Source organism: Hibiscus syriacus, unplaced genomic scaffold (assembly GCF_006381635.1).
Source record: "Hibiscus syriacus cultivar Baekdansim isolate YM2019G1 unplaced genomic scaffold, ASM638163v2 tig00110472_pilon, whole genome shotgun sequence".
NCBI lineage: Eukaryota > Viridiplantae > Streptophyta > Magnoliopsida > Malvales > Malvaceae > Hibiscus > Hibiscus syriacus.
The window spans coordinates 1,831,583-1,858,740 of record NW_024062752.1 but is presented as its reverse complement, the minus strand read 5'-3'; the positions used below and the strand labels follow the sequence as shown (position 1 = coordinate 1,858,740).

The window sequence follows — 27,158 nt, the reverse complement described above, 5'->3', positions numbered from 1 at the left end:
TCGTTGTTACGGAAGCCAGCAAGGAGATGGTCTGGCTCCAAAGTTTCTTGGAAGAGTTAGGCAAGAAACAAGAAAACAATGTCTTGTATTGCGACAGTCAAAGTGCTATCCATCTAGTAAAGAATCCGTCTTTTCATTCCAGGACGAAGCACATACAACTGCGATATCATTTTATCCGGTCTCTTCTGGAAGATGGGATTTTGAAACTTGAAAAGATTAGTGGAGCTCAAAATTCGGTAGACATGTTGACAAAGACGGTGACCACGGACAAACTGAAGTTGTGTTCAGCTTCAGTTGGCATGCTAGAATAATAAGACCAGAAATGTTACTGTATTGATTGAGGTGTGAAGACAGATTAAAATCATTCTTCAAGTGAGAGATTATTAGAAAATTCAAATTGGGGGGCTGGGGAAGTCTAAATTTGGGGTGCCAAATTCGATGGGTTGGCATCGAATTCAGTGCATTTTTTTTGGTAATTATAACTTTAGTCATTGTAATTTTTAGAGTATTTACAAGATTAGTCCCTAAGCTTCAACTATAAATACCCTAACCCATTTAGCTTCAAAATCATCCCAAAAATCATTTCTTTCTCCCATTACTAGAGAACTTTCTTGTGAGTAGTGAGTGTTTTGTAAACACCTGTAAATTTTATATCTTAGTAAAAGGTCTGCAGTAGTTTGGAGACGTAAGCAAAATTAACTGAACTCCGTTATTAATTTCGGGTATTATTTTTCAGCTTTTATTTCGCATTCTCACTAATCTGGTTATAGGAAAATTACTCGTTACTCGGTTTATTTTCAAACAGGGAGGGAGTCACTTGTGGTAAGGCAACTGGTCAGGTAATAGGCCTCGACCTTAGTTGCTCTATGATCGTCGGTTCTCTTCCTCGAAACACCAGCCTTTTCCGTCTCCAAGGACTCAAACAACTCAACCTCTCTCTCAACAATTTTAATCATTCTTCGATTCCGTACGGGTTTAGTCAGTTGGTTAGCTTGACTCATCTTGATCTCTCTGATTCTTTCTTCTCCGTTTTTATCCCACTGGATATTTCCTTGGCATCAAAACTGATCTCAATTGATCTTTCTGGAAATCATTTGACATTTGACAGCCACAGTTTTGGCATGCTTACAGGTAACCTATCTGAATAGGAAAATCTTTCCCTCCAAAATGTAAACATGTCTGATGTTGAGGTGACATCCTTCGTAAACATATCTTTGTTACTAAAGCGTTTGAATCTCGAGTTGTGGTTTACAGGGGGAATTCCGGCGATTTGACCAAACAGACATATATTTACCAAATATTTACCTTTTTAGCATCGTTTGATATATATTTCCCAAAGTGGCACCCTTTCGGCTGAGCTGGAGAAAGGCGCGTCCCCGGGGACGCGCTTTATCCGTGTTTTCGCTGAGTTGGATGCCACGTGTGGAAGGCGCATCCCCAGGGACGCGCCTTTCGCCAGCTCGACTGCCACGCTGGTATTTTGTTTAATAATAAATATTTTATTTTTATTATTATTATAAATTAGTAATATATTATGTAAAGTGTTTCGATTATAATGTAAGAATTATCAAATGTATTTTGTTAATGTGTATTAAAGGTGGAGTGAATTATCTACATTAATATGATAGAACAATATATGAAAACCAGTTTTGACTTTATTGTAGTTATCGGAAAAATGTATGAAATTATAATATTACACATATGGTTATATTATTATTTTTGATTTTGATTATCGATCTATTAATTTTATCAGTTAATTATTTAAATATTATCAATCTAGTCTTCTCTTATCAATATTTAACAAAAATATTGATGCATAAGTTAATAAATTAGTATAATTACATATTTAATCTTCAAGACTTACATATTTTATGAAATTAGTCTTATTGAAAATTTAATTTAATAAATTTAATCCTCCAATCAGAACATGAAATGTGTCATCGTATACATAAATTTTTTAATAACTTTTAATTTGTTTAATTTAATATTTTTCTCTACTTAGAATGTGGAATTATTATTATAGTTTAAAAAATATATAACAAATAATATTAATTATTATATTAAATAAATATATTAAAAATATTTATGTATTTAAAAGTTAAAAAAAATTATTTAGGTGTACATACATTGACAAATTATATAAATGCAATAACATTAAATTATTAGAAACAAAAACATTCATTTAAATACAATATTAATTACGTATTATATGATGATAACAGAGCTGAACATTTTTTTCTATTGTGCCCGATGTTTCTACAATGCCCACATCGTTTTTGTTCCGTTGACTTCTCCCGAATATCCATATCACAATGTATTCTAGTAGATTTTGGATGACCTGAGTCCCTCAATAGCAATAGATCTGGTACAATTGTAAGCCAAGTTTGAATCTCATTTGGGTCTCTTTCGTTTCCTATGGGCGGAAACTCAAATTCATATACCTTAAATACTTGTGAAAGTTGGTATACGGGATCAACATAATTTTTGTGGTCCAAATGCGAATGTGAGCAAGCTGCAATGACATGAGAGCATGGATATTTGAGTGCTTGAAAGAAACCACAATCGCACCACCTCTCTTGCAGATTAACTCTGAAAGAGTTAGCTCCAATCCCTTGCAACGGACGTGGCATTTCGGTTACACGAAACAATTCACGGGTGCGAGAAAAATTTGTAACTAACATCCCATTTGATGCAACCATTTTTTTCTGTAAATCAACTACTAGTCTTGGGTGGTAAATATGGCCGTTTTGCATCCAAGTAAGAGCTTGTCCACCGAGCTTTGCAAAGAGTTGACCCAAACGAAAATAAGTCGTTTTAACCAACGCCGTGACTGGTAAATAACGCGCCCCCTTTAAGGTTGAATTTATTGCTTCAGCCAAGTTTGTTGTTATATGACCATAGCGATACCCCCCGTCATATGCATTTGTTCACATTTTTTACTGATGTCCATAATGTACTCGCACCCCTTCTTATTTTTGCCAAACAGCTCTTGTAGCATCGACTCAAACCTTTGAGGTAAGAGTTCGTAACCTAAGCCATTAGGAATATGTAATAGTTAATATGAAGTATAAATAAGTAATAAGAAATTGATAGAAAAATTGGGAAAAAGTAACATACTCATCCGCACGACTAACTGACGTTCATCGTTTTTCTTGTATTTTCCGTAATAGTTTGCAGCAATATGACGGACACAATAACGATGTTGAACATGTGGAGGTCTATACGTTGTACCCAAAGAGTCCATTGCTGCTTTTATCCCGGCTCCTCGGTCTGAAATAATGCATACTCGTTCCCTGGTGACAACATGTAAACGTAAATTTTTAAGGAAAAAAGCCCAAGACTCAGTGTCTTCTCCTTGAACGAGGGCAAACGCAACAGGAAGAATACTGCGGTTTCCATCTTGGACCACAACCAATAATAAAACTTGCTTGTATTTCCCATACAAGAAAGTACCATCAATTTGGACAACTGGTTTACAGTACTTGACTGCATTAATACACTGAGGGTAAGTCCAAAAGACACGGTAAAATTGGCAGCGATCGCGAACCATTCGATCATTCACGTAATGATGTTGAGTTTCGAACTCAACAATTGTCCCGGGATTAAGTCTTTGCACAACATGAAACCAACTGGGCAGCTCGTTGTAAGAGGAATCCCATTCGCCATGAAGTTTGCAAATGGCATTCTGTTTTACCAACCACGCTTTTTTATATGAGATAGTGTACCCATATTGTGACTGTATAGCAGAAATCAACACTGCAACAGCTATATGAGAGCTTTGCTTCACAATGGGCATGATTGCTTGGCAAATAATGTTGGAGTCCAAGTTGGGATGATCCTGGTTTATACATGTTGCACAACATGTATGAGGACCGTTGTATCTGATTAGTTCCCATAAGTTGTTCTTCCTCTTCCTCTTTGATACACGGACCATCCATTGACATCCGTTGTCACGTTGGACGCAGTAGCAGACATATTTCTCCGTGTTAGATCGATCAACTCGGGACTTAACTGAGTTACGAATATTGTAACTCTTTATTGCCATCATTGCTTCCTCCTTCGATGCGAACTCCATTCCAATATGTAAATTACCGTCATTAACTAATGATTGAAGTCCATAGTTGCCAACATCAGGAAGATCTGGAAATTCAGGCTCATACATTGCATCATAATCAGCCTCATACATATATGCAGGAAGTTCGGCTGGTGTTGTATTTATCGGAACGTCATCCTCGTCATCATCAGAATGTACGTTAAACTGTGGTGAGTCAGGTTCAACGAATAATCTCATTTCAGCACCATATGCACTGGCTCCCGAAGAGGTTCTTCTGGTGGATATGAGGGTTCCTCAGATAATCCAATGTTGAGATCAAATAAGTTCCCACTTGCGTGTCCTCCCCTTGAACTTGAGGTCATTGTATCATGTGGGATGTGAATAGACTGTCGTCTCGTTGGCATTTCCATATGTAAGTCGAAAACATTGGCAGATGAATGTCTGCCCCTTGAAGTAAAAGAGATGTTGCCATATGGATTATTGGTGAAGCCACGTGGTTTGAGATCATAAGCAGTTGCAGATGAATGCCTTCCTATTGAACTTGATGGCATGGTATCTGGCGTTGGATCCGCCATTAATGATGTGAAATTATTACAGATCAGTTGTGTTGGGCTATCAACTTGATCAGCTTGATATGCAATGCCAAAGTGAGAGGAATATGAGAGACCACGAGTTGCACGAACCTCAATAAAAGTGGTATACATTTCAATAAGAGATTGTGAACTCCCCATATGAGTATCAACCATCATAGAAACATCATCATCGTTTGAAAGCTGAAATGATGTATACGTGAGCAGAAAAAGTTCAGTAGGAAATCTGTACTGAAGTGAATATAGTCTTCTCTGGCCTGCTACACGAATCTTTAACGAAATTTTTGTGATTAACTCCTCAATTGTGATGTTTCTCTTCAAGGTTAAGGGGATATAATGATCTGACTCAAAAACAACACCCTCTTCAGCTTCCTTAATTTCTCCATCATACAAAACAACAGCAGAAAGACGACTCATTTTCAAAGAATTTGAGAATTTAGAGTTTGGGAATTTGAGAATTTGAAAGCTTGTGAACTGAAGTTTGTTTTGAAAGTTTATAATACGTTGCATATAATAGTGTCTATAATCGGAGTACTATTCACATGAAGGCGCGTTCTCGGGGGCGTGCCTTCCATTATTTTGTCAGAGAATATGTTATCATTGCCCTATTATGTCATCATATCCCTCGGGGACACTATTCATATCAGTACCTATTATTTCTCAGGGGACTTGAAGGCACGTTCCCGGGGGGGCGCCTTCCATTATTTTGTCAGAGAATATGTTATCATTGCCCTATTATTTCACTCATGTCCCTCGGGGACACTATTCATATCAGTACCTATTATTTCTCAGGGGACTTGAAGGCGCGTTCCCGGGGGCGCGCCTTCCATTATTTTGTCAGAGAATATGTTATCATTGCCCTATTATGTCACTCATGTCCCTCGGGGACACTATTCATATCAGTACCTATTATTTCTCAGAGGACTTGAAGGCGCGTTCCCGGGGGGGCGCCTTCCATTATTTTGTCAGAGAATATGTTATCATTGCCCTATTATGTCACTCATATCCCTCGGGGACACTAGATGGATTATGAAATCAGGTAAATTATAACCAAAATTTAACTTCTTTTGAAAGTTCAGCAAGTTAAGAATAAATTATACATATAGATTAATTTAAGTTCATAACTTAAATTAAAACGTTATGTGAAGTTTGAATAAATTAGATAAAATGTTATGGATAAATTGAATAAATGTGAAGTGATAAGTTGATTGTCACATTGAAATTGTATGGAATGAGCATCGAGATGTTTTTACGAATAAATGTGAAGTGATAAGTTGATTTTAATGTATACGTTTTAATATATATGTTAATGATAAAATCATATGTATGGATAAATTTAATTTCAATTTAAGTATTGTGAACTATAATTGGAATATAACTTTTAATTTCGAATACAATTGGAATATTAAGTAGAAATTTAATGTTAAATTTTGAATACTATAATTTATATTTTAATTTTAAATTTCGAATAATATTATTTTTATTTTTATTTTAAATATCGAATAATATAATTTGTATTTTAAAAACATTTATCAATCATTTAATGTTAAATGTGAATAAAAAATAACATTAAAAATATGTATGTAACAACCATGAAACATTTAAATAACATAACCAAATTACATAAAATTCTGAAATATAACTATTTAAATAATATTAAAATACAACTTGATCACTGATGTCGTCTTCTCGAATGAGTTCCACATGGCGGTGGTTGTCTATTTCGTGGAGGATTTCTTCGTGGAACTTGTTCTTCAGTCTCTTCATATTCACTATCATCGTCAGTAGCATTTTCTTCATTTGGTGTAGATGACGCTGAAGGGGCTGAAGGGCCTGTATAAAATAACGACCCTGGAGGAGTGCTAGTAACAATCCCACCGCTCCCCGGGAACTGTGAAAACTATGGAAACATTGGCATCGATATCTGTGATCCAGATGGAGATTGAGGTGTTGCGAAGAAGCACCACCATGCAAATAAGATGCATATGAACCATATGCTGGATCATTAAACATAGTCGTATATGCACCTCATATGGTATAAAACCCTGCGGGCTAGGCATGTAACCTGGCGGGCTAGGAATGTAACCCTGCGGGCTCGAAATGTAACCCTGCGGGCTCGGAATGTAACCCAGCGGAGATGGCATATGAACTGGTGGGCTTGGCATATGAAAAGGAGGGCTGGGCATGTACCCCTGCGGCATCGACAGATAAGGATGTTGTAGTGGGACTGATGCAGAACCGGTAGCGCCTTCTCTCCGTCCATACATCGTAGGACGATGATATTGAGACGGTTGACGTCTTTCTCGGCGCCTAGGAATGTTAACCCCTTGTGCTTCCGCCGAAAGTAGAAACGGCTTCCCATTTTCATTAAACCAGTCCATATAGTTATCCGTAACCATATGACCAGTTTCAGCGTAATATTGTCAAGGGGCCAACAGTGTATATCGGTTCTCCCAAAGCGCAATCCAATCTCTGTGTCTCACCACCCAGTTAACATCTTTCTTTCCTCGTCTATCTATGTTATGCACGTCGCCTAAATTCCTAGGTGCTCCAGGAATATATTGCGTACAACCATACTGACGGAGCACGCGATCAACTGGATGCCACTCAATAATAGCATAACATATAAGAGGTATAACCGATATCCATACCTCTAATAACCCACTAAGGTGGGGTGGGATGCAAGCTTTCACTTCATCGCTCGCATAAGGTATCCACTGAAACTGAAATATAAATATACAATTCAAATAAATAAAATATTCTAATTATATCTAGCATTTTAAATTAAAATATTAATAATTAAAAAAATTTAAAAACATACCTCAACCCAACTTTCGTATCAATAAGTAAATGAATTTCCTCTAACCCAGTAGGTATACTTTTATGGTCCTTTCTTTTCATCGACCACCTATGAAATATAATATAAACTAAATATCACCCCATTTAATTGAAAATATTTAAATCAAAATTTAGTTCGAAAATTACCTCAACAATAAGGGGAATACGTATGGTTCATTCACGATCGGGCATAAGAAAGGCATGCGGAACCACACCCATGATTGTAGAAGCAGGAGACATCCACCGATAGAAGTTTTCTTATAATTTGTCGCCTGACACATTTCTCTAAAGAGAAATGCCAAAACTGCAGCGCCCCAACTATATCTTCCAGCTTCATCAAAATCGATCAGATGCCGCAACTACATACAATACACCTGGTTGCGAGATTTGTCGGGCATCAATATTCCTCCAATTATTCGTAGAATATATGCCCGAGCACATGCCTTTGCTTGATCCTCTGAAGCATTTTCATTTAAAACCTCAAAATTAGCTTTCAACCAAGATAAAGCTATTCTACATCCATTAAACTCTGGCGGAGCAGCTCCAAGATAATCAATGCACATTGACTGCCAATCACCATCCGCCATACCGCACATCATATTTCCGTCGACGGGAAGCCCCATATGCATAGAGACATCCTCCAATGTAATTGTGGCATCTCCACATGGAAGATGAAAAGTGTGTGTCTCGGGCCTCCACCTCTCAATCAGTGCAGAAATTAGGACAGGTTCGAATTTGCAACCGCCAATAATTGTTGCAATATACTCGAACCCGGCAGAAGCCAAATATGGCAAAATATGTTCCGGTGTCGGTATACGTGGATTTTTAATAAAAGTCTCTAAAATACGATCAGTATCCTAAATAATATACATTATAAAAAATAAAAATTAATATAAATTCATAATAACTTTAAAATAAAAATAAATTTAAATATTAACATTAATTATAAAAATATTACCATATCGCTAAAATGTCTGGAGATATGATCAATATCCAATCGCAACAGCGTTTCGTTTTCCATTATAACTGTAGACAAAACAATATAATTAGCACAAAAAAATAATAATTCTAAATAAATAATAATTATATAAATATTATTTTAATAAAAAAATAATATTTACATAAATATATTAATATAAAATATAATAACTATTTAAAAAATACTAACATAAAAATAAATTTCTTACCACTAATAACAAATTTAAAACTCAAATAGTTGGAGAATTTGAGTTATATAAGAGAGGATAATATGATTTTGGTGTGAAGAATGAGGGAGGGTTGAGGGGGTTTATATATGGGAGGAGGAGGGGTAGTTAGAGAAAACGGATGGGGGCATTTATGGCATTTAATGGAAGGCGCGTCACCGGGGATGCGCTTTCCACACGTGGCAGTCGAGTCAGTGAAGGCGCGTCCCCGGGGATGCGCCTTCCACACGTGGCATCTAACTCAGCAAAATACGGGTAAAGCGCGTCCCCGGAGACGCTCCTTTCGCCAGCTCAGCCGAAAAGGTGCCACTTCAAGAAATATATATTAAACGGTGCTAAAAAAATAAATATTTGATAAATATGTGTCATTTGTCAAATCGCCGGAATTCCCTAGTGAAATATTCCAGCTTCGGAACCTAGAGTATCTTGATCTAAGATCCAAATCTTTGACAGGCCATCTCCCTGAGTCCAACTGGAGTAGTCCCCTCCGGTTGTTGGACCTTTCCCATAACCATTTCAGTGGGTCGATTCCTGCATCTCTCGGAAACCTCACAACAATCGCTTCTCTAGATTTTTCGTCTAACGAATTCGGGGGACCAATTCCAGACGTCTTTGGAAACCTTATCAAGCTTACTGCTTTGGATTTCTATGATTGTAAATTTACTGGTCTGCTTCCCTCATCGATGTTCAATCTCCCACGACTTACCTTTTTAAGTTATCCTCCAATAGGCTAACAGGTCCCCTCCCAACGAACCTAACAGGGCTTCAGATTTTGTTTCAACTCAGTTTAAACGATAACCTGCTAACCGGAGGAATTCCATCTTGGCTTTTCACTTTGCCCTCTTGAAAAGCATTATACCTCAGCAATAACAGTCTCACTGGTCCTATCAATCAGATTCAAAAGCCTAAATCCATTCAACGTGTTTATTTGGCGAAGAATGACATCCATGGTGAAATACCAACTTCTTTCATTGGTCTTATAAAGCTTACCCATCTTGATCTTTCATCAAATAATTTCAGCGCTGCCGTTGAGTTCGATGTGCTTTCAAAGATGAAGAGTCTTACAGAACTTGATCTTTCGAATAACAAGTTGCTATCATGTAGTAGCATTGACAGTGGCAACAACTCCACTTTTCGAGTTCTCGAGGTCTTATACTTATCTTCCTGCAATGTAGGGCGATTTGAGTTTCTTACGATCATCCAAAAGCTTGAGGCTTCTTGATCTTCCCAATAACAGAATTCAGGGCACATTTTTGAAGTGGGAATCAAGGTTGGGAAAATTTGACCTATCTAAATCTTTCTCACAACCTATTAACTGATTTAGATCAATTTCCATTGAAGAATCTTGTTACGCTTGATCTTGGTTTCAACCTGCTCCAAGGTTCCCTACCGGCTCCACCACCTTCATTGCAAGAATTCTTGATTTCAAAAAACAAATTGAGTGGAGAAATCCCTCCTTCCATTTGTAATTTGACATCACTTGATATTCTTGATTTGTCCAGCAACTACTTGGGAGGAATTATACCTGCTTGTCTTGGAAATTTTAGTCAGGGGATCTCAACCATAAACCTGCAAATGAATAACTTTCGAAGTAGATTCCCTGATTTTTGTGTTGAAGACAATATTTGATGACGCTTTTAACGACAACCAATTAGAAGGGTTATTGCCAGGATCATTGGTTAATTGTACTTCGTTACGTTTTTTGAACGTAGCAAATAACACCTTAAATGATCTCTTTCCCATCAGCTCAGTGTTCTTCCAGACCTGCAAGTTCTTATCCTACGCTCTAATAGGTTTCATGGTGGACTACACAATTCCAAGGCAACCTCTGGCTTTTTAAGTTTGCAAGTCATTGATCTCTCTCAAAATAAGTTCACTGGTCCCTTGCCAACAACATTCTTCCCGAGTTTAAGGGCTATGCAAGTTGTAGATTCTCGTCAAACGATAAAATGCGGTCGAGCTACTCCAGATGTTATGTGTATAGCTGACTGCGAAGGTTGCGGCGCAGTCAGATATAAAGCAGTTATGAAATTAAACATGAAAAGGTTGGAGATGGAGCTTGATCTGGAGAAGTCATTAAGTAGTGATTTCACACACTTTGATTTTTTGAACAATCAGTTCAATGGACGAATCCCTGAGGTACTTGCTGAACTTTGTTCTCTTCTGGTGCTCAACCTCTCGCACAATAGCCTAACTGGTCCCCTGCCGTCGTTGCTCGGAAGTATAGCAGCACTTGAATCGTTAGATCTCACATCAAACAAGCTTGGTGGCAGAATTCCTTCCGAGTTGACCAAACTAACATTTCTGGAAGTGTTAAACTTGTCACAAAATAATTTTGTCGGACCCACTGTCAAAGAAATGTGGGAATGACGAGGATCCAAGGACACCAACATCAAAGCTTGGAGAAGAGAAAATTTCGGCAATAGCCTTCATCTGGAAACCTGTAATGATGGGCTATGGGTGTGGAGTAGTGTTGGGACCGAGCACAGGATACATTGTATTCACGACTGGAAGACCGCACTGGTTCGTGAGAATGGTCGAGAGAGATTGGCATAGGAATTTTACAAGATGGATTCGCAGGATTGGTATAAAAGCAAACCAGCATTTCATCACCTTTTTGTTATAGTGTAATTTGAGCTGAATCGGAGGGAAAATGCACCCCTGCTCTCGTATGATTTGGCTTGAAGCCTATGTTTTTCATATATAAATAGAATGGATGCATCATCTCTGCCATTACTTGCCAATTATAGATAGGTGGAAAGTAAAAAAGTTTCTGTTAACCTCACATTTATCATTCATGTATAGAAACAAGGAGCCAAGTTTCTTTATCAAATTAAGCCATTCCTTTGTCATTTACTAGCTTTTACTCGACAACGAATTGAGGAATGGATTCTGTCCACAACATACATTTCATGGAAGCTAACTTTGTGGTCCTAAAGGAAGCAAACAAAGTTGCAGGCAAAGAAATCAAATTCAGAACAAAGATTGGTAAATTTTTCAATTAAGAAAACAGTTCAACACTGACAATTGACCTGAGTCTCAATTCAATAAAAAGACTTCCAGAGGAACATAAGGAGAATCTGTTAATGATCCAAACCCGTACGTTGGCTGTAACAATCTGCAACCTTTAGCACAGGGGAGGGCTAGGAGGCGTGGTCCAGTGCTCATCTGCCAGACCTGTGGTCAAGTAAAAACCATTCATATGCTCGATCACTTCATACAAGAAATAGATGCATATGACTTCAGTACCAAGTACATAAGATTAATTATATATGAAGCTCTAAGAACTGCATATTGAAAGAAAACCATCTGAAACTACTCCAGCTTTCAATGCACAACACAACTCAAGTCATGGCAAAGCCAAATATCTGTAAATATTAGTAACATTGGATCCGCTCATGAAAAGATAAATTAAGATGTTTCTTTTAAGAAAAAGATAAATTCATCAACCCATTTGCACATTTATATTTACTTGAATCATGTAAGAACTCAATCAAAAGTCACAACCATCTATAGGGAGAGCGTCCACATTGGCTTTTTGCGTGTAGCCCCAATGTACCCTACACTTGTGGATGATTAGATGATATAAAACCACTGGTAAATAGTAATGCACCATATGACGATAAAAGTTGCAAGACTATTGCTGTTCTCACCTTAATGGTTGTGATATACTGATATGAAAAAAGGTTCTCATGGTCCTAAAACAAAAAGCACAATGACTCTGTATCTAGGTTTCTTGATCTTAGATTTGTAAGCCATCAAACATTTAAACTAGAATCTGGAAATTCCAAATAAAGAAACAATAAGAACCAAATAAAATAATATAAAAATCTCAATAATTCCTTTTCGGGGCGCATGAATGGCTAAACAGAGGCAATAGTCACTCTTTCCTGGTGCATGGTGAGAGGAACTAGGACGTTTGTCATCTCTATTGACTAACATTTCCATGAAAAAGCAGTTTGCATCGCGATATCCCTGAAAGAGTGCATGAAAATCAATGCTCAGACAAGGAAAAAGAGCTGTTGATTTCCAAGAAATGCAGAATTGATAAAGCAAAAGAAACCTTCCATAGTCGCACTACTACAAGGGCTTGAGTATCTAAGAGCAATACTCAACCGAGTGAATCTGTGATAGCGGCCAAAGTGCCACTGGGTGATAAAGTGAGCTTCTCACCCTTTCCAGGGTAGTCCTTCAAACATGTCAATGGGGAAGCTGGCATAAATCATGACATCAGTGACTTATTCAATAGGTTTTGAAAAAGCATTAATAAGGATAACTAAAAGAAGGGTTAAGATTTGTATGCTAAGTACGCCTGCTAATATTTAGACCACAACATAAAGACACAATAAACTTGCAAATTCATTATCTGAGAATATGATAGAATCATAGAAACAGATTAATTTTATCTTAAATACTCTCTCTATCTACTAAAATATTTAACTGCACATCAGAACACACTAAGATGAACCCTATGGTTCAGAATAAGCACATAGATGAACAGCATAAATAAGCAGGTGCAACAATGAGAAGGAAAATTATGAAATTAAGAGACTAAAGATGAGCTTGGTAAATACAATGAGATGAGAAAGATGCAAGCAGCCAAGCAGCATTTCCATGTTTAAACATAAGATTGCCAAAACATACTTGTGAAATGTGATTGAACCAAAACAATAGTGAGAACTAAAGATCAGTAAAATGAATGTAAATCAACTTCAATCACTAAAATTTGATTCTGAGAACAAATTTCTTGAAGGGTAATTAGATGACAAAAATGGATTTTGGGCAGGCACGCACTTTTAGAGATTCAACCTACCCAATATCAAAGTACCATGGGCACCCGAACCAAATAACGACTCACATGAAAAGAAAAATTAGCAAACTTCACCTTGAGCAAATGATTGAAGCTTCTCTTCTGGTTTCCTGTTTGGTGTTGGTTCACTCCGGCATACCGTTTTTGAAAAGGAAGTAATAGCGGAAAATGTGGCAGGCATAACTTTTGACAAAATAGCTCCTATCAACAAACGTTTCCTATCTACTGAAAGTCTTCAGCATGGTTAAAAGAAATTAATCAGTAAAACACAAGAAGAAGGAAGAAAAGAATCCATCTTTTTGTGGAAGGTAAATCATATAATATCTTGAATGCAGAGAAACAAACCTGAAAGCTGAGATCACAGCATCATCTCCAATGGTGAGTGCACAATAGTAATGTTGATTTGACCGCCCAACAATAAAAGCAGCTGAATTCATATAACAGAATAACTTCAGAGGACTTCCATAATTCATTGGAGAAGAAACCAAAACCATACATAAAAATGTACCACAAGGAACAAGAAATGAACAGGGAACCAGCAAAAGCAGTTTTCACATGCGCATTTGAAGATCAAATAGGCAGCAATTAAGAATATGAAAATCAGTTATTGCACATTTTCAATCTTATCAAGGGCTTATAAGATCAAGCAACATAAGAAAAATCACCTGGAATTCCATGAGTGGAGGAGGCATTATGCCAGTGATTGCTACATCAACACATGACCCATACTTCCTAACATTCCTCTAGATCTTCCTTTGATTTCTCATCCAAAAAACGAGAATGTGTATCTTGAAACCACCTTTGAAGCATACTCTACAATAGCAGAGGCATATCTGACAGTCAAACATGTCCCACTTATACACATTGCTAACACTTTGCTTCTGCATAAAATAAACATGTAATATTTATGTCATTTTCAGAATAACCATCACACTTTCAAGCAGCTAATAGCTCACCTGAATATCAGACCCATCAAAATGAGAAATTACACCAGGCAAGACAACACATACATCCTCTTGAGGATATGTCTTGCATCAGGCCTTTCTTAGTCCCACGACCTCTTAACTTGATGATTTGTCTGTGATATACCATCTATAAAATTAAATATTAAATACAAGTTACGTTTCCAACAACAATTTACATCCAAACTTATCTCCATCTAATAACAATAGATGCAAGTACAACTGATTTTAACATAAGATCTCATTTAGCTTATTATTTTATGAAATACATAAGACTATGCAGTTTACGTTTTGCTAAAAAAATAACACCAATGATGCTAATTTCACTTTGCATATTTTTTTTGTACGACAAGAAGCTCATTTTCCACCATGATACATGCATGCCAAATTGCCAATTGACCTATTACATTCTAACACACCAAGCTTAGCATGCAACAAAACATTAAGCATCAATAAACCTATGGAAACAGTATCTTAATGACATTAGAAAAACATAAAATAATAAATAAATAAATAAATAACAGCATTGAATAAATTAGAAATCATCACACTACAGCTTTGTAGATGCTTCTACTACTTTTTTCCAAAAGCATAACATGAAAAATAATTTTGAAGAATTAAAAATAAAAAATGGAATTTTAAGATAAGCAAATGCATTATTCTACTTTTACATGAAATAACTATCTCTATAGTTAACATTTTATTCCAGTCACTGTTCATTTAATTAAGTTATACAATTTTTCTCTAGAGTCTAAAGTCTATACCAACCTCTCGAGAAAATATCAATTACAAACAAACCAAAGTAAAAAGAAGAAGAAAATAACGTAAATAGGAATATTACCTGTCTATGAATCAAATCACCACGCAAAGAGTAAATCAGCAGGAATCCTCTGGAGGTGCCGACTGCAATCACTTTAATATCATCGAAAACCAGCCACTCGATGGCCGTGATGCGCTCTGCCTCGATAGGTGATAGTTAGGGTCTGATCTTAACTCTCTGTTCATCCGGGTCGGACCATCCGAAGATGAGAATAAGAGATCGGTTAGCGACTGCGAAAGAATTGGCGTCTAGAGCGCAAAGGACGGTGGTGCCGGCATCAGGGGCTAGCCAACCTTCCTTTCCGGCACCGAATATCGTCAAATCTGCGAAAACGATGCAGCCGAGTTCCGTCAAGTGGTGGCTCCGCTTGGCTATTGGCATTAGATTTCGATTTTTCTACCTTTTTCTTCACTTTCGCAGGTGAGTTATGGAAGAAAGAATTTTGTATAGGTAGGGAAAGCACGTGACCTTCTCGGATTCACATATCTAGCAGTTATTTATATGGTTAAATATGCTCCAAGTTCCTCTACTTCTCCATACATTATAATTTAGTCCCCACACTTATATGTAGTTTACGCTTTTAACTTCTATCCAATATTCTGACGTGGCAAGATCAGAAGCGTCGATTTAACTTACAATATCCCAAAGTCAACACTCGATCTCTTTTCAAAGATAAGAAAGAGTGTAAACTTCCACCATAGTCCTAAAACCTGCGTCGCAAATTCTCCTCGTAAACAGAAAAGGAAAACAAAATGAGCATCTTTTCACTAACAAGGTCAAAATCCCATTTCAATTATATATAAATTTCAACCTTTTTTTTAACAAAAAAATAATTTTCTTATTCTTCAATTTTTCATGCAGTGCTTGCAGTTCTTTGGGATTTAATTCCTCCATCTTGACAGTGCAGTTGGGATTTCACTGTAATGAAACTAATAATTTCCCTGGAGCTTTTGTTTCTTCTCCTAAAAGAACAAAAACTAAGAAGTTTTATGTAGCATGCTCTTCTGCTACAAGTAAAGTTCATTTCATCGCTTTGCTTTTCTTTTTATTTTAGTTTTCTGGGTTTCTTATTGCTGGGTTTAATTCAAAATGGATTTTCGTTTTTTTCCTTGATTGGGCTGGTTGGTAGTTTTGTTTTTATATTATGGGTGTTCAGTGAATATGATTAAAGGTTGTACTTTTAGGAGAATTTCGTTTAGAATTGAATGCATTTTGTCTCAAGCTACTGTTTGTTCTGAAAATGTCTACTTAGTCTGAAGATAAGATCAGGCCATAAATGAAATGGATTAGATTCTTTTAAAGATATGTTTTTGAGTATTGCAGTGATTGGAGCATGGATAGCAGTTGATATGCCTTGGTTTAGGATGTAAAACGGCTTTAATATCCAATGGTATTATAATGAAATTTTATTATTTTTTACTTTTCTAATAAATGATAATATGATTAATGGTATAGTTATAAAAGCTGTGAACCTCCATGGTTTCAATTTGAGATCCTTTTCTGTAACCTGTACGAATTTGACTAATTATTCCACCTTACTAGTGAAAAAGTCATTTTTGTAATGTTGTTGGTATATCCAGAATGGCAAGAACATTCTTCTCTTTGGAATTTACAGTTGTTATCAACTTATGCTCTGTCTCCATTCATCTGGTTTTTAGACCCATTGTTGGTTAAAGCTGCAAGAGGGGATCCTGTAAGTCGGCCTCCTGCATGGATGATGCGCCAGGCAGGAAGGTATATGGCTGTTTACAAAAAGCTTGCAGAGAAACATCCATCCTTCAGAGAGAGGTCTGAGACAACTGATCTCATTGTGGAAATTTCTTTGCAGCCTTGGGAAGCTTTCCGCCCTGATGGAGTGATAATTTTCTCCGATATACTTACTCCACTGCCTGCATTTGGTGTCCCATTTGACATTGAAGAAGTTAGGGGCCCTGTCATTCAGTCACCGATTCTCTCTGAGGATTGCTTGAAGGCATTGCATCCTATTGACTTGGAGAAACTACATTTTGTTGGGGACTCCCTTAAAATTTTGCGCCAGGAGGTGATTGTCTGTTTTAATAGTGTGCATTATTTAAAATATGTCTTACAAATTTTCTAAAGTTTTTTGTAATTGTCGAGTTTCTTTTTCTTTTCCTTATACAGTATTTTTGTTATGTAGGTTGGTGATCATGCAGCGGTGCTGGGCTTTGTCGGTGCTCCTTGGACAATTGCCACATATATAGTAGAGGGAGGTACAACCCGCACTTACACAAACATAAAGAGTATGTGCCACACAGCACCAAATTTATTGAGGGCCCTTCTTTCTCATTTAACAAAGGCAATAGCTGAATACGTTATTTACCAAGTGGAGTCTGGAGCGCATTGCATACAAATATTCGATTCATGGGGTGGCCAACTACCACCTGATATGTGGGAGAAATGGTCAAAGACTTACATAACTGAGGTAAGTTGGCACTTAGTTGATTTGATAAAGCATCATTGTCTTGCCTTACTGAATAATTCTCACCTCGTTGCTTAGAAATTGCCCAGTTATTTTTTGTCTTAAAGCTAATTAAGCTCTGCATGATACTTCAAGCTCTGTTTGATTGCTGTTTTTCTACTTCCTGAAGAATTGGTATAAGGTGAAAGCAAACTATAAGAAACAAAATCATATTTCATTAATATGAGTGAATGACTAAAATGTAAAACCAATCAAGTATATTATTTGATATAAAACTATAAGGTTATGAATTTTGAAAATTCATTTATTTTACGGAAGAGCACTGCTTTTTATAAATTATATAGAAAAAAGGGACAGAAAAATTAGACGCTTCTTCTATTACTAGTTACTACCAGCAATCGGTTCCTATTAAGTGGTTTGAGAACAATTTCCTGGGATTACATGTTTCTATACCTTTTAATGTCTCTCTTTTGGGTTCTTGAAATTGCAGATTGTGAGCATAGTACGGAATAAATGCCCTAAAACACCCCTTGTTCTATACATTAATGGAAACGGTGGCCTCCTTGAGCGCATGAAAGGAACCGGGGTTGATGTGATTGGACTTGACTGGACAGTGGATATGGCTGATGGAAGGAAGCGGTTGGGTAATGATATCAGTGTGCAGGGAAATGTCGACCCTGCTTATTTGTTTGCTCCACTTCCTGCAGTGACAGAGGAAATTCAAAGGTTTGCCATATCATTTGAACGTTGTTCTTGAATTTTCTTTATCTATATTTGAATGTGGATTCTTGTTTCATTTGTTGCTAATATTGTTATGGACACACACACAAAGGTCACTTGATTAATATAAGATGGCTCAGTAGATTTACAATTGTGAAGCAAGTACCTTACTTGAGGAGTAAATGTCTGATCCTGTGTGCCTGACCAACTGTTGACTTAACGAATATTTATGACTATGTATGTTGGTATATTCAAAGGCAATGTTAGAATATCGGTCACAATGATAAAGACGCATAAACTTTTAGATCTTTAAGTTATGTTTCCGTGTCAAATATAACTTAAACTATGCTTCTAACTGGTCCAGTGGTTTAAACTGGTGCATTCTATTTTTCAGGGTTGTTAAGTGTGCAGGATCACGTGGGCACATTCTTAATTTGGGTCATGGCGTTCTAGTCGGGACTCCTGAAGAGGCCGTGGCACATTTCTTTGATGTCACAAAAAGCTTGAAGTATGACAGTTCATCTCAAAATCATGCCATGGAGGAATCTAAATTGTTAGTTTGAGAACATTATGGTTAGACGGAATCCTGAGATTTTTTCCCCCTATAAATTGGCCCTTGATGGTTTAAATCAAATCTTATCCCTGCATCACAACCTCATAATGTTTAATCAATTTGCATTATTTTAAAGGGGTTGATTGGAGTTTGGCTCTAGTACATCCTTTAGGATAAGCTGGTTAGGTATATTCATTGTGCCAGTTATTAAACTTTGGGGATGAATGAAATTCCTGATTTTTTTTTTTTTTTTGTATATTTGAAGTCTATGCATTAATTTGAGTATTTGGTTCAAGTTTAAGCCAGGCGAAGTTTCCACTTTATGTGCGAGTTTATCAATTCTTATGAACCTTCATATCATTTTATTAGCAGCTGCCTGTAGATGCAGAGAATGATTAGTTTAGTTATAGTAAGTAATTTTTAATGCTGGTTTTGGTTCCAAGTTGACAGACTTGTGATAGAAATTTGAGCTGAGTTCTGCAGAGGGGAAGGAATGCAGGTTCCCTACTCTGAATTTTCTGTCTGTTACTGTGAAATGCTCTCTTGTCGATCATCGCATGGGACGTGCGATTTTATGTTTTTCGATCATGCAAGTCTTCTTTCAAATGTCTGTCTCAATTCTCGTTCCTTAATTTGATATTTATGTTAAGGGTAAATTAAAATTTTCTTACTCAACTTTCTTCTTACTCCTATTTTGATCATTAAAATTTAAAAAATTTCAATTTATTCACTAAACTTTCGATTTGTTCTTGTTTTGGTCACTCCATTATTAAATTCTAAACGACGTTATAACTGGACATTTTCCTTTTAAAAATCATGAAATGTCTCAAAAAAAAATCTCATTTTTTATGAAAAAAAAATTAGTTTTGAATTCCATTTAATTTTTCGAAAAGGAAACATTTTCTTCTAAATTCCAATTGTGAAGAGATGGAAATGGAAAAACACTAGTTGTATATCTTAATCCCTTTATAATTTAATTACAGTTTTCTAACAAAAAACTTAATACACTTTTTAGTGCCTAAATTGTATCTCATAATACGATTTGGCGTCTAATTTTTTTTGCTAAAAATAGGTGTCTAACGTTTCTAATGTTATACTTTTATGTGCCTAGACTGTAACGGTCGTTAAATTTGACTATTATATGACATGTGTCACGCATATAAAATTTCAAAAGTTATTTTATTTAAAGAAACACTTAATATTATAATTTAAAAAATAAAAAAACGTCTAAATTTTACATCTTTCACCGCCGATCGGCTATTGTCGTTCCTTGACCGTCACTGTTGACACCATCAGAACCATCTCACCTTCGAGACCAAAACTCAGTCCCTCACTCACCGTGAAACTGCACCGATCGTCGTGAACAATGCCACGAAGGGTCATAAGATATCTAGGTTTTTTGTTGTTGTTTTCCGATAATTTTGACGACTACAACCATTCGTACGTTACACAACCGCCACTGTTGAGTTCCTCGTCCTGCTCCGAACAAAACCCAATTGGTTGTGACCCTTCATCGTCGGAGATGGGGATGGGAGGGAGAGTGATTACACAAGAGGGCTTTTTTTAAATAAATAATATTTTTGTTATTGAAAAAATTAAAAATATAACGGTAGGCACCTAAAAGTTCAATAGAGAAACGTTATGAACCTATTTTTAATGAATAGTTCTTTAGGTACCAAATTGTATTTCGAAGTATAGTTTAGGACTTAAAAGTGTATTAAGCCAAAAAGAAATAAGGCTTCGCCTTTAGAGCCATTTTTCAAAAGTTAAATTGTGATCCTTCCTACGAAGAATTGGTGGATTGAACCTTGTGGTTGATACCGGTTCTGCTACGGTGGCGGAAGCATTAGCTTATGAAGCATTGCTTTCTCGCTCAGAGATGGTGGTGAGCGAGGTTATCTTTGGAGTATGTACATACTAGTTGAAATCAGCTTTTCCTTCAAGCGTGGATCTACTTATACGATATGATTATCATTCATTTTCATTGAATCAATCTATCTTAATCCCTTGTCGATCAACAGTAATTAAATTATTAATTTGAAAACCTGCTACAACTTTAAGAACCCTTGAAACAACACCTGCCATGCGACTGAGACAAAAGGTGGGGTCTTTAAGACAAGAAGTATGAGAGAGAAAAGAGGCAATTGCATGCTTTTTACCTCTTCGTTTAAGGTTACTTACAAATGGTTTTAGGGTCTTCAACTTGCTTCCACAAGAAGACAATCCTAAAGGTTGAAATGCATCCTTCCTTCTTTATACACTTGCAAATATTGTCTATGCACAATCATTTTAAGTGGGAATTAGTTTTTAGTGATTCGACAAGATCTTATGTAAATCTTTTAAATGATTATATTTTAAAAAATATCTTATGAACAAACAATATTTAGAAAACACGGCTCTTTAAAATAAGAAAAAGTAATTTTTTATTGGTCAAATCATATCTTTCTTGTCTGTTGTATCTTAAAGAAAGTTTAAAGTTGATATTGAGATATACAAACTTTTTAATAATAATAATTTTAAGTCTGAATCTAACTGTTCACAAATAACCAATCGAAACTAAACTAAATTATAGAACCTCAAAAAAATTTATACCTTTTTTAGATTAGAAATCAATATGAAACTAAATAATCTTTTCTATACAATATGTCAACTATTCAGACGTCTCACTATTTATAGATCAAAGGATATTACACGCTCAAATTCATGTCCTTTAATATGATGCAACAAAAGTACCAACCTAACTAAAACTCTGGCATTGAATGAACAAATTGACAAGAATTTTAGGAATCCTATACCTCTATCAGTGCAGATTTTCTTGCTTTCAAACAGATCATTAACCCTTATGATGGTCGCCAATTAGCCTACAATAATTCTCTTTGTACAAGCAAAAAATCAAACAGAAAAGAGAAAACTCAAGTTATTTTTTATGCTGGCTAAGATTAAAAGAATCAATTGTGCTCCCTCCATCTAATATATCTTAGTCCTCATTGTACCATTGATTTGATCCTTGGTTTAGTGCTATGGCTGAATTTCATTTTCAAGTCTTATGATATAAATATATATATATCATGTTTCTTCAGTAAATTCATGAAAGATTAAGGAGTCATTAGTGTTATGAATGCCCCCACGTTTTGCTAGTGTTGAGAATTGGAGCACATGTACATCTTTAATCCAAAGGCATTGGCTGAAAAAATTGTGCTGTAATGACTGTAAAATTACATCAATCTGAAAAGTCTAAACTGCAGTCTAGTAATCAAGATAAACTTCATCATCTTCCTAGTACAATCTGATAGACATCCAATGTTAGTGGCTGTTATACTATCTAGGGAAGAAATGGCTAAAAAAAGATATCATTTCAACAAGTCTAGAAGACTGATTAGGTATACATCTGACAGAAATAAAGTTAAAACAACCACAATGGACCTTGAACTGCATGAGAAAGATCATGAAAGAAGAGATAATATCGAACATATTCGAATCTTAAAGTCTATGAAAGAGAAGATAAGTAATGGGACAACTCTATGTAGCTATACTTTCAAAACTTTCAAACTTTGGGATTTTGGCCCCTCAAAGCATATCAGTCTCTCCTGGTTCCAAGGGAATTGTTTTTCAAGTTGCAATTCAACCTGAACTTTTCTCAATAATTTCCAGCTACCTTATCAACCTTTTATTGACATTAAGCTTCACTTTGCGTATATGTTCTTACTTTTATAATTGTACATTATATTCTCAATGCCCCACCTTTTTATTTCAAGTTTGATTCACACCTACATCCCAATACATGCATATTTTTTTATATGATTGATTAAAGTTGAATTTTAATCAATATGGTAACATACCATGGTGTCCCTTGCTGATATTTGTAGCATTTTATAATGATTGTCATTCTCTTTTCTTTCTACAAAGGGGGCCATGGTGTTTGCTATATTTAATTCAAAACTAAGTTTTTTTTTAAAAAAAAAATTGGAATTATTCTTATACATGAATCTTCTCTTACTTATTCAATCTATTCATGGATAGAATAATAATCTAGTACTCTATCCATATATATTCAATCTCCTTAGGAGTAGTATAAGCATTACTAAAACTACATAAACTAAGCTTGAATAGGGATAAGCAGGGATTGACCAAAGAGCGGGTGGGGTAATTGTCTCCTGAAAATTTTAAATTCTCAAATATTTTAAGTATTTTCTTTCTTTAAAATTTTATAAGTTCGTCTCCTAACATAAAATGTTGTATCTGTCCCTTGGGGTAAAGGTTATTGCGTTCAAAATATCAGAAAATTTGGCCATTTTTCACTGGAAGTTAACAAGAATTGCAGATACAGTAGCTAGTTAGGGGACATGGAAATGGTGGGAATTAGGAGAAATTTTATCCTTGAGTGGAAGAAGGAAGGTTAATGACAGTAATTACTAGCTTGTGTAATTTTTTTTATTAACTTGAAGAGGATCCAATGATGTTACTGTACAAATCAAAGAACATTATGAAGATGTGGGGCAAGATAAATTTAAGTGGGGAATGAAAAAATATATATGAAATAGAAAAAATTATAAAAAGGGGGTTCTCTTATATTTTTATGACTGTCATTACTCCTAAAATCCTAATATTCAAATGTATCTATAATTGTATTATAATATATGATATAAATAGAGATATACAAACAGACAAAGATGATAATATATGATATACATAGGTCCTAGAGAGCCAACCACTTTATATGTAATAATTTAATGTACTATCTTCCTAATCCTAGATGTTGAAGAAGATCCAATACAGTAGTTTATACAAAAGTATAAAAAAACAATACTGATAAACAAAAAATTGAACAGTTGAAGTATGAAATTATCAAAGTTGTTTTCATAATCAATATACATATACCTGGAGAATACTAGTTCATGGAACATACTTAATTGCATTTGACAAAATACTACAAATTTAACTAACTTGAAATATAAAATAGAAGAAGAAAACCAAAGCAACTTACCCTCTTCAACTCCAGTTTATATCCATAAATATTTATATATATTGTCCCCTTTCCCGCTTTGATTCTCATTTAAAACAATAAACGCAGTGCTGATGAACTAGCCATCTACCAGTATCTTGATCCAAGGAGGAAACGATTGCTGATTTCCCAGTAAGATGAAACTTTGGCATGATGATGTAATACTAGTAAGCAAACTGATTCAAGCTCTTGGAATTTTATTTTAGGACCTGAAATGATTTAATCATGTGATCAGTGAACTTGAAATCTGGGTTTCTTGAAATGATTTTAAAGGATGTGATGGTGAAATTTGTTAATGATTTTGGCATAATTATGATGTTTTTGCATTTTTCATGTTGCTTGGACACTAATATTAGCTGCAGAGCATTTGTGGGTTATATTAAAATAGGGGTAAACAATTAGCACTTTTCTGATGCAGACAAAAGAAGATCTGATTCTTTTGCCTTGATTGCAAATAGAATTATCACCCAAGAAAAGGACATTCATTTAATGGCAAGTTAAATTAAATCATTAAAAAAGTTAGTATTATTATAAATCTGATGAAATACCGTATATCTTAATCTATTATATATGTTGGATACCTTAGTAGTATAGCTTATGTTATCTGCAGCAAAATAACAAAGACAATGAACAAGCATTTTGGGTTTAGCCTACTGTCTTGTACTCTTGTTGATCTTCAATCATGATATTTTCTTAATATTATAAAAAGGAAATTAATATATATATATATATTATATTTAAAGTGTTATGACCATTAATGGCGAGCACAAGTTAGTGCAGAATCCTAAAAGAGCAAGGACTCACCAAGAGTAAAATTATTGAGATTTTTGCATGAGAGAGAGAGAGAGAGAGAGAGAAAATGAACGGGAAGAGGAAGGAGAAGAGCTTTGTATGTGTTCATATCAAATTCATGTTTGTTATTGATATTAAGGTAAAGTTTCTCAGTGCTGTTATTATGTTTTGTCTTTCTTAAAGTTAACAAAGTTACAAATTAGGGTTTTGAAGACCTAGGGTTTATCATCCATGGCAGAAAATGTTTTGGCCTAAATGTATAAGTTTTAAACAGGCTTTGGGGTGTTAGAAATTGTTCTTCTTTCTTTTCAGTAATTTTCTTCCTACAGGTAATTTTCTTGAAGTAAAGTAATCAACTGACAATTAAAGCTTACTTAATCTATTGATTATAGAATAATTCAATTATTTTCTTGTATTATGGATACCAGATCTTATGCTGTTAACTAGGACTATTAATGAAGGAAAATAGTTACCATAAGAGAATCAAGGTTGCTGAATTGGGAAGCTTGAGCTAACTTCGTTAGCCTTCAATGGATTCCTCTTCTTCTTTTTCTTCTTATAAGGAATTCCCCGAGCTTTAGCCTGGGAATCCCTCACTTCACGAAGGTAAATCCTTATAGAACCGCTGGCAAAAGGGTTGGTCTCAGGTAACCCGCCATTCTCCTCGTACGCAGCCCGGAGCCGACCGATGAGAGCATCGAGGCTACCCCAAGCTTGTCTAAGCGGGCACGTGCATGGCCCCGGCGGTTCCGGTTGCCCGAAGAACACGCAACCTTGTAAGTGCACCTTAGTCTTGCCGAACTGATCGAGATAACGAAGAAATTCGAGGACATGATTGGCGTTACACTGCGAAAGTGCAACCGGTGGCCTTTGGTTCCTTAAGTATTGACCGAAAGTGTTCCAATCTCTTCGCTTCTGTGACTCGTATCGGCTCAACGGTGGCGGATTCCGCTGATCACCAACACCACCAGCACCAACACGAGCGCCATCAGCAGTACCAGCAACAGTGGCTAGTATTGAAGAGCCTTCAGCTACTTCCTTCCCTTTGTTGATTGACATCATTGTATTTACCTAATCAAAGAAGAAAAGGTGAGGAGAAGAACAAATTTGCAGAGAAGATAGAGGAAGATGAAGATCACATCAATGGGGGAGCTAAATTGAGGGGGACAAGTAATGGGGCCTATGAAAGTGCTTTAGTTATTCTTTTTCTAGCTATCACAATATTTTTCTTCCTTTAATCGTACAATTAGCATCAACTATACTATACTTTTTTTTCTATTTATTTATAATTATGCTTCCATCATCCAAGCAATCATTATAGGCTACATTAGTCTAATTACCACTAAGTTTTAACATTTCTCACCTGGTTTTCCTTTTTACCGTGAAGTAAAAGCTAGTTTGAGTGACTTGATTTACTGGTGCAGATCAGATACCTTGTGCTGCGAGGTCATGGTTTATATATATATATATATATATATCATGTGTTTTAAATAAAAATTAATATTTCATGCATTAATAGAATATATTTTTATACATCATCGATAAACTAAAATGATACATTATCTATCTTTTATATATCATCGATTACAGTCGACGGTACCAGAAGGAGAGGTAGACCAAGGCGGAAATGGGAAGACTGTTTGAGATCTGATTTGAAGGATTTAGCCCTTATCGATGACATGAACTCTAATAGGAAATTATGGCGACTTAAGACCAGGGTAGCCGAGTAGGGCGAGTCACATCCGTGTATCATCTTTGTCTTCTTTTAATGCCTTTGTAGTAATTTCATTACTTATACTTTTTATACGTTTCTGTCATTGGAATTTATGAAGGCCTAGAACTAAGGTAGCGGAGTAGTGTTGCCTTAGTTTATGTTCTAACCCATTTGACTTTATCCCTTCTCGAAGCCTGCTATCGTTGAATTTTGTGTATACTGCTCAACATGTTTCCTCTTTATAATTTTGGCCGGGTCTTACGTTTCTGTCTATATGCAGATATTTTTATGCAGGGATTTATTTGCAGGGATTACTTACCATTACAGACGTGCATATGAGGACTGCATATGAAGATTGTTCAACTACGTATTTTATTTATTTATTTAAGTATGCATTGTATTTTATCTTTATTTTTAATTTTTTTTGACTGTCGGAGGTCCTCCACGGAAGCTGCTCTCAACCTGGCGTTGGAGGACAACCTACTACCCTACCTCCCCTTACCCTATTACATATGGAAATATGGTTTTGTTGTTGTTGTTGTTATTAATTATATATATATATACATATATGCGCGCGCGCTCTTTTTAGGTATCTATAAACTAAGAAATAAATTAATGCTCTTTAATCCATGTTGAAATTGAGGAATATCAGCAGCCC

At 35.7% G+C, this 27,158-nt stretch overlaps 3 protein-coding genes and 1 pseudogene across 4 annotated transcripts; 2 read left to right on the top strand and 2 right to left on the bottom strand.

The window, feature by feature from the left end:
- The first annotated feature begins 866 nt into the window (after positions 1–866).
- Positions 867–11,057, top strand: LOC120127754 (receptor like protein 22-like). The gene is made up of 5 exons (XM_039145590.1): positions 867–1,131; positions 9,141–9,353; positions 9,539–9,834; positions 10,029–10,298; positions 10,434–11,057. Exons 1-5 carry the CDS (start codon positions 867–869, stop codon positions 11,055–11,057), a joined length of 1,668 nt encoding a protein of 555 aa, XP_039001521.1.
- Positions 11,058–11,457: 400 nt separating this feature from the next.
- On the bottom strand, positions 11,458–15,727 carry LOC120127918 (annotated as a pseudogene).
- Positions 15,728–16,158: 431 nt separating this feature from the next.
- LOC120127930 (uroporphyrinogen decarboxylase 1, chloroplastic-like) lies at positions 16,159–19,237 on the top strand. Its single transcript, XM_039145742.1, has 5 exons — positions 16,159–16,292; positions 16,938–17,320; positions 17,438–17,722; positions 18,210–18,445; positions 18,834–19,237. The coding sequence occupies exons 2-5, from the start codon at positions 16,994–16,996 to the stop codon at positions 19,000–19,002; spliced, it is 1,017 nt and encodes a 338-aa protein (XP_039001673.1). The 5' UTR covers positions 16,159–16,292; positions 16,938–16,993; the 3' UTR covers positions 19,003–19,237.
- Positions 19,238–23,976: 4,739 nt separating this feature from the next.
- Positions 23,977–26,013, bottom strand: LOC120127931 (protein LIGHT-DEPENDENT SHORT HYPOCOTYLS 10-like). 2 transcript variants are annotated; one of them, XM_039145743.1, is made up of 3 exons: positions 25,260–26,013; positions 24,176–24,204; positions 23,977–24,120 (listed from the first exon to the last, which is right to left on the bottom strand). In XM_039145743.1, exon 1 carries the CDS (start codon positions 25,846–25,848, stop codon positions 25,270–25,272), a length of 579 nt encoding a protein of 192 aa, XP_039001674.1. In that variant the 5' UTR covers positions 25,849–26,013; the 3' UTR covers positions 23,977–24,120; positions 24,176–24,204; positions 25,260–25,269. The 2 variants fall into 2 exon arrangements, with proteins under 2 accessions (XP_039001674.1, XP_039001675.1); XM_039145744.1 differs by having other exon boundaries at positions 23,977–24,129; positions 24,166–24,203.
- Positions 26,014–27,158: the final 1,145 nt, after the last annotated feature.

Bases quoted from the DNA above. Each gene is read 5' to 3' on its own strand.
- LOC120127930 (XM_039145742.1), top strand. From the start codon at position 16,994: ATGATGCGCCAGGCAGGAAGGTATATGGCTGTTTACAAAAAGCTTGCA. The intron at 17,321-17,437 runs GTGATTGTCTGT...TTTGTTATGTAG, and splicing joins TTAAAATTTTGCGCCAGGAG to GTTGGTGATCATGCAGCGGT. The intron at 17,723-18,209 runs GTAAGTTGGCAC...TTGAAATTGCAG, and splicing joins CAAAGACTTACATAACTGAG to ATTGTGAGCATAGTACGGAA.
- LOC120127754 (XM_039145590.1), top strand. From the start codon at position 867: ATGATCGTCGGTTCTCTTCCTCGAAACACCAGCCTTTTCCGTCTCCAA. The intron at 1,132-9,140 runs GTAACCTATCTG...AATCTTTGACAG, and splicing joins CAGTTTTGGCATGCTTACAG to GCCATCTCCCTGAGTCCAAC. The intron at 9,354-9,538 runs GTCTGCTTCCCT...CCTCTTGAAAAG, and splicing joins CTATGATTGTAAATTTACTG to CATTATACCTCAGCAATAAC.
- LOC120127931 (XM_039145743.1), bottom strand. From the start codon at position 25,848: ATGATGTCAATCAACAAAGGGAAGGAAGTAGCTGAAGGCTCTTCAATA.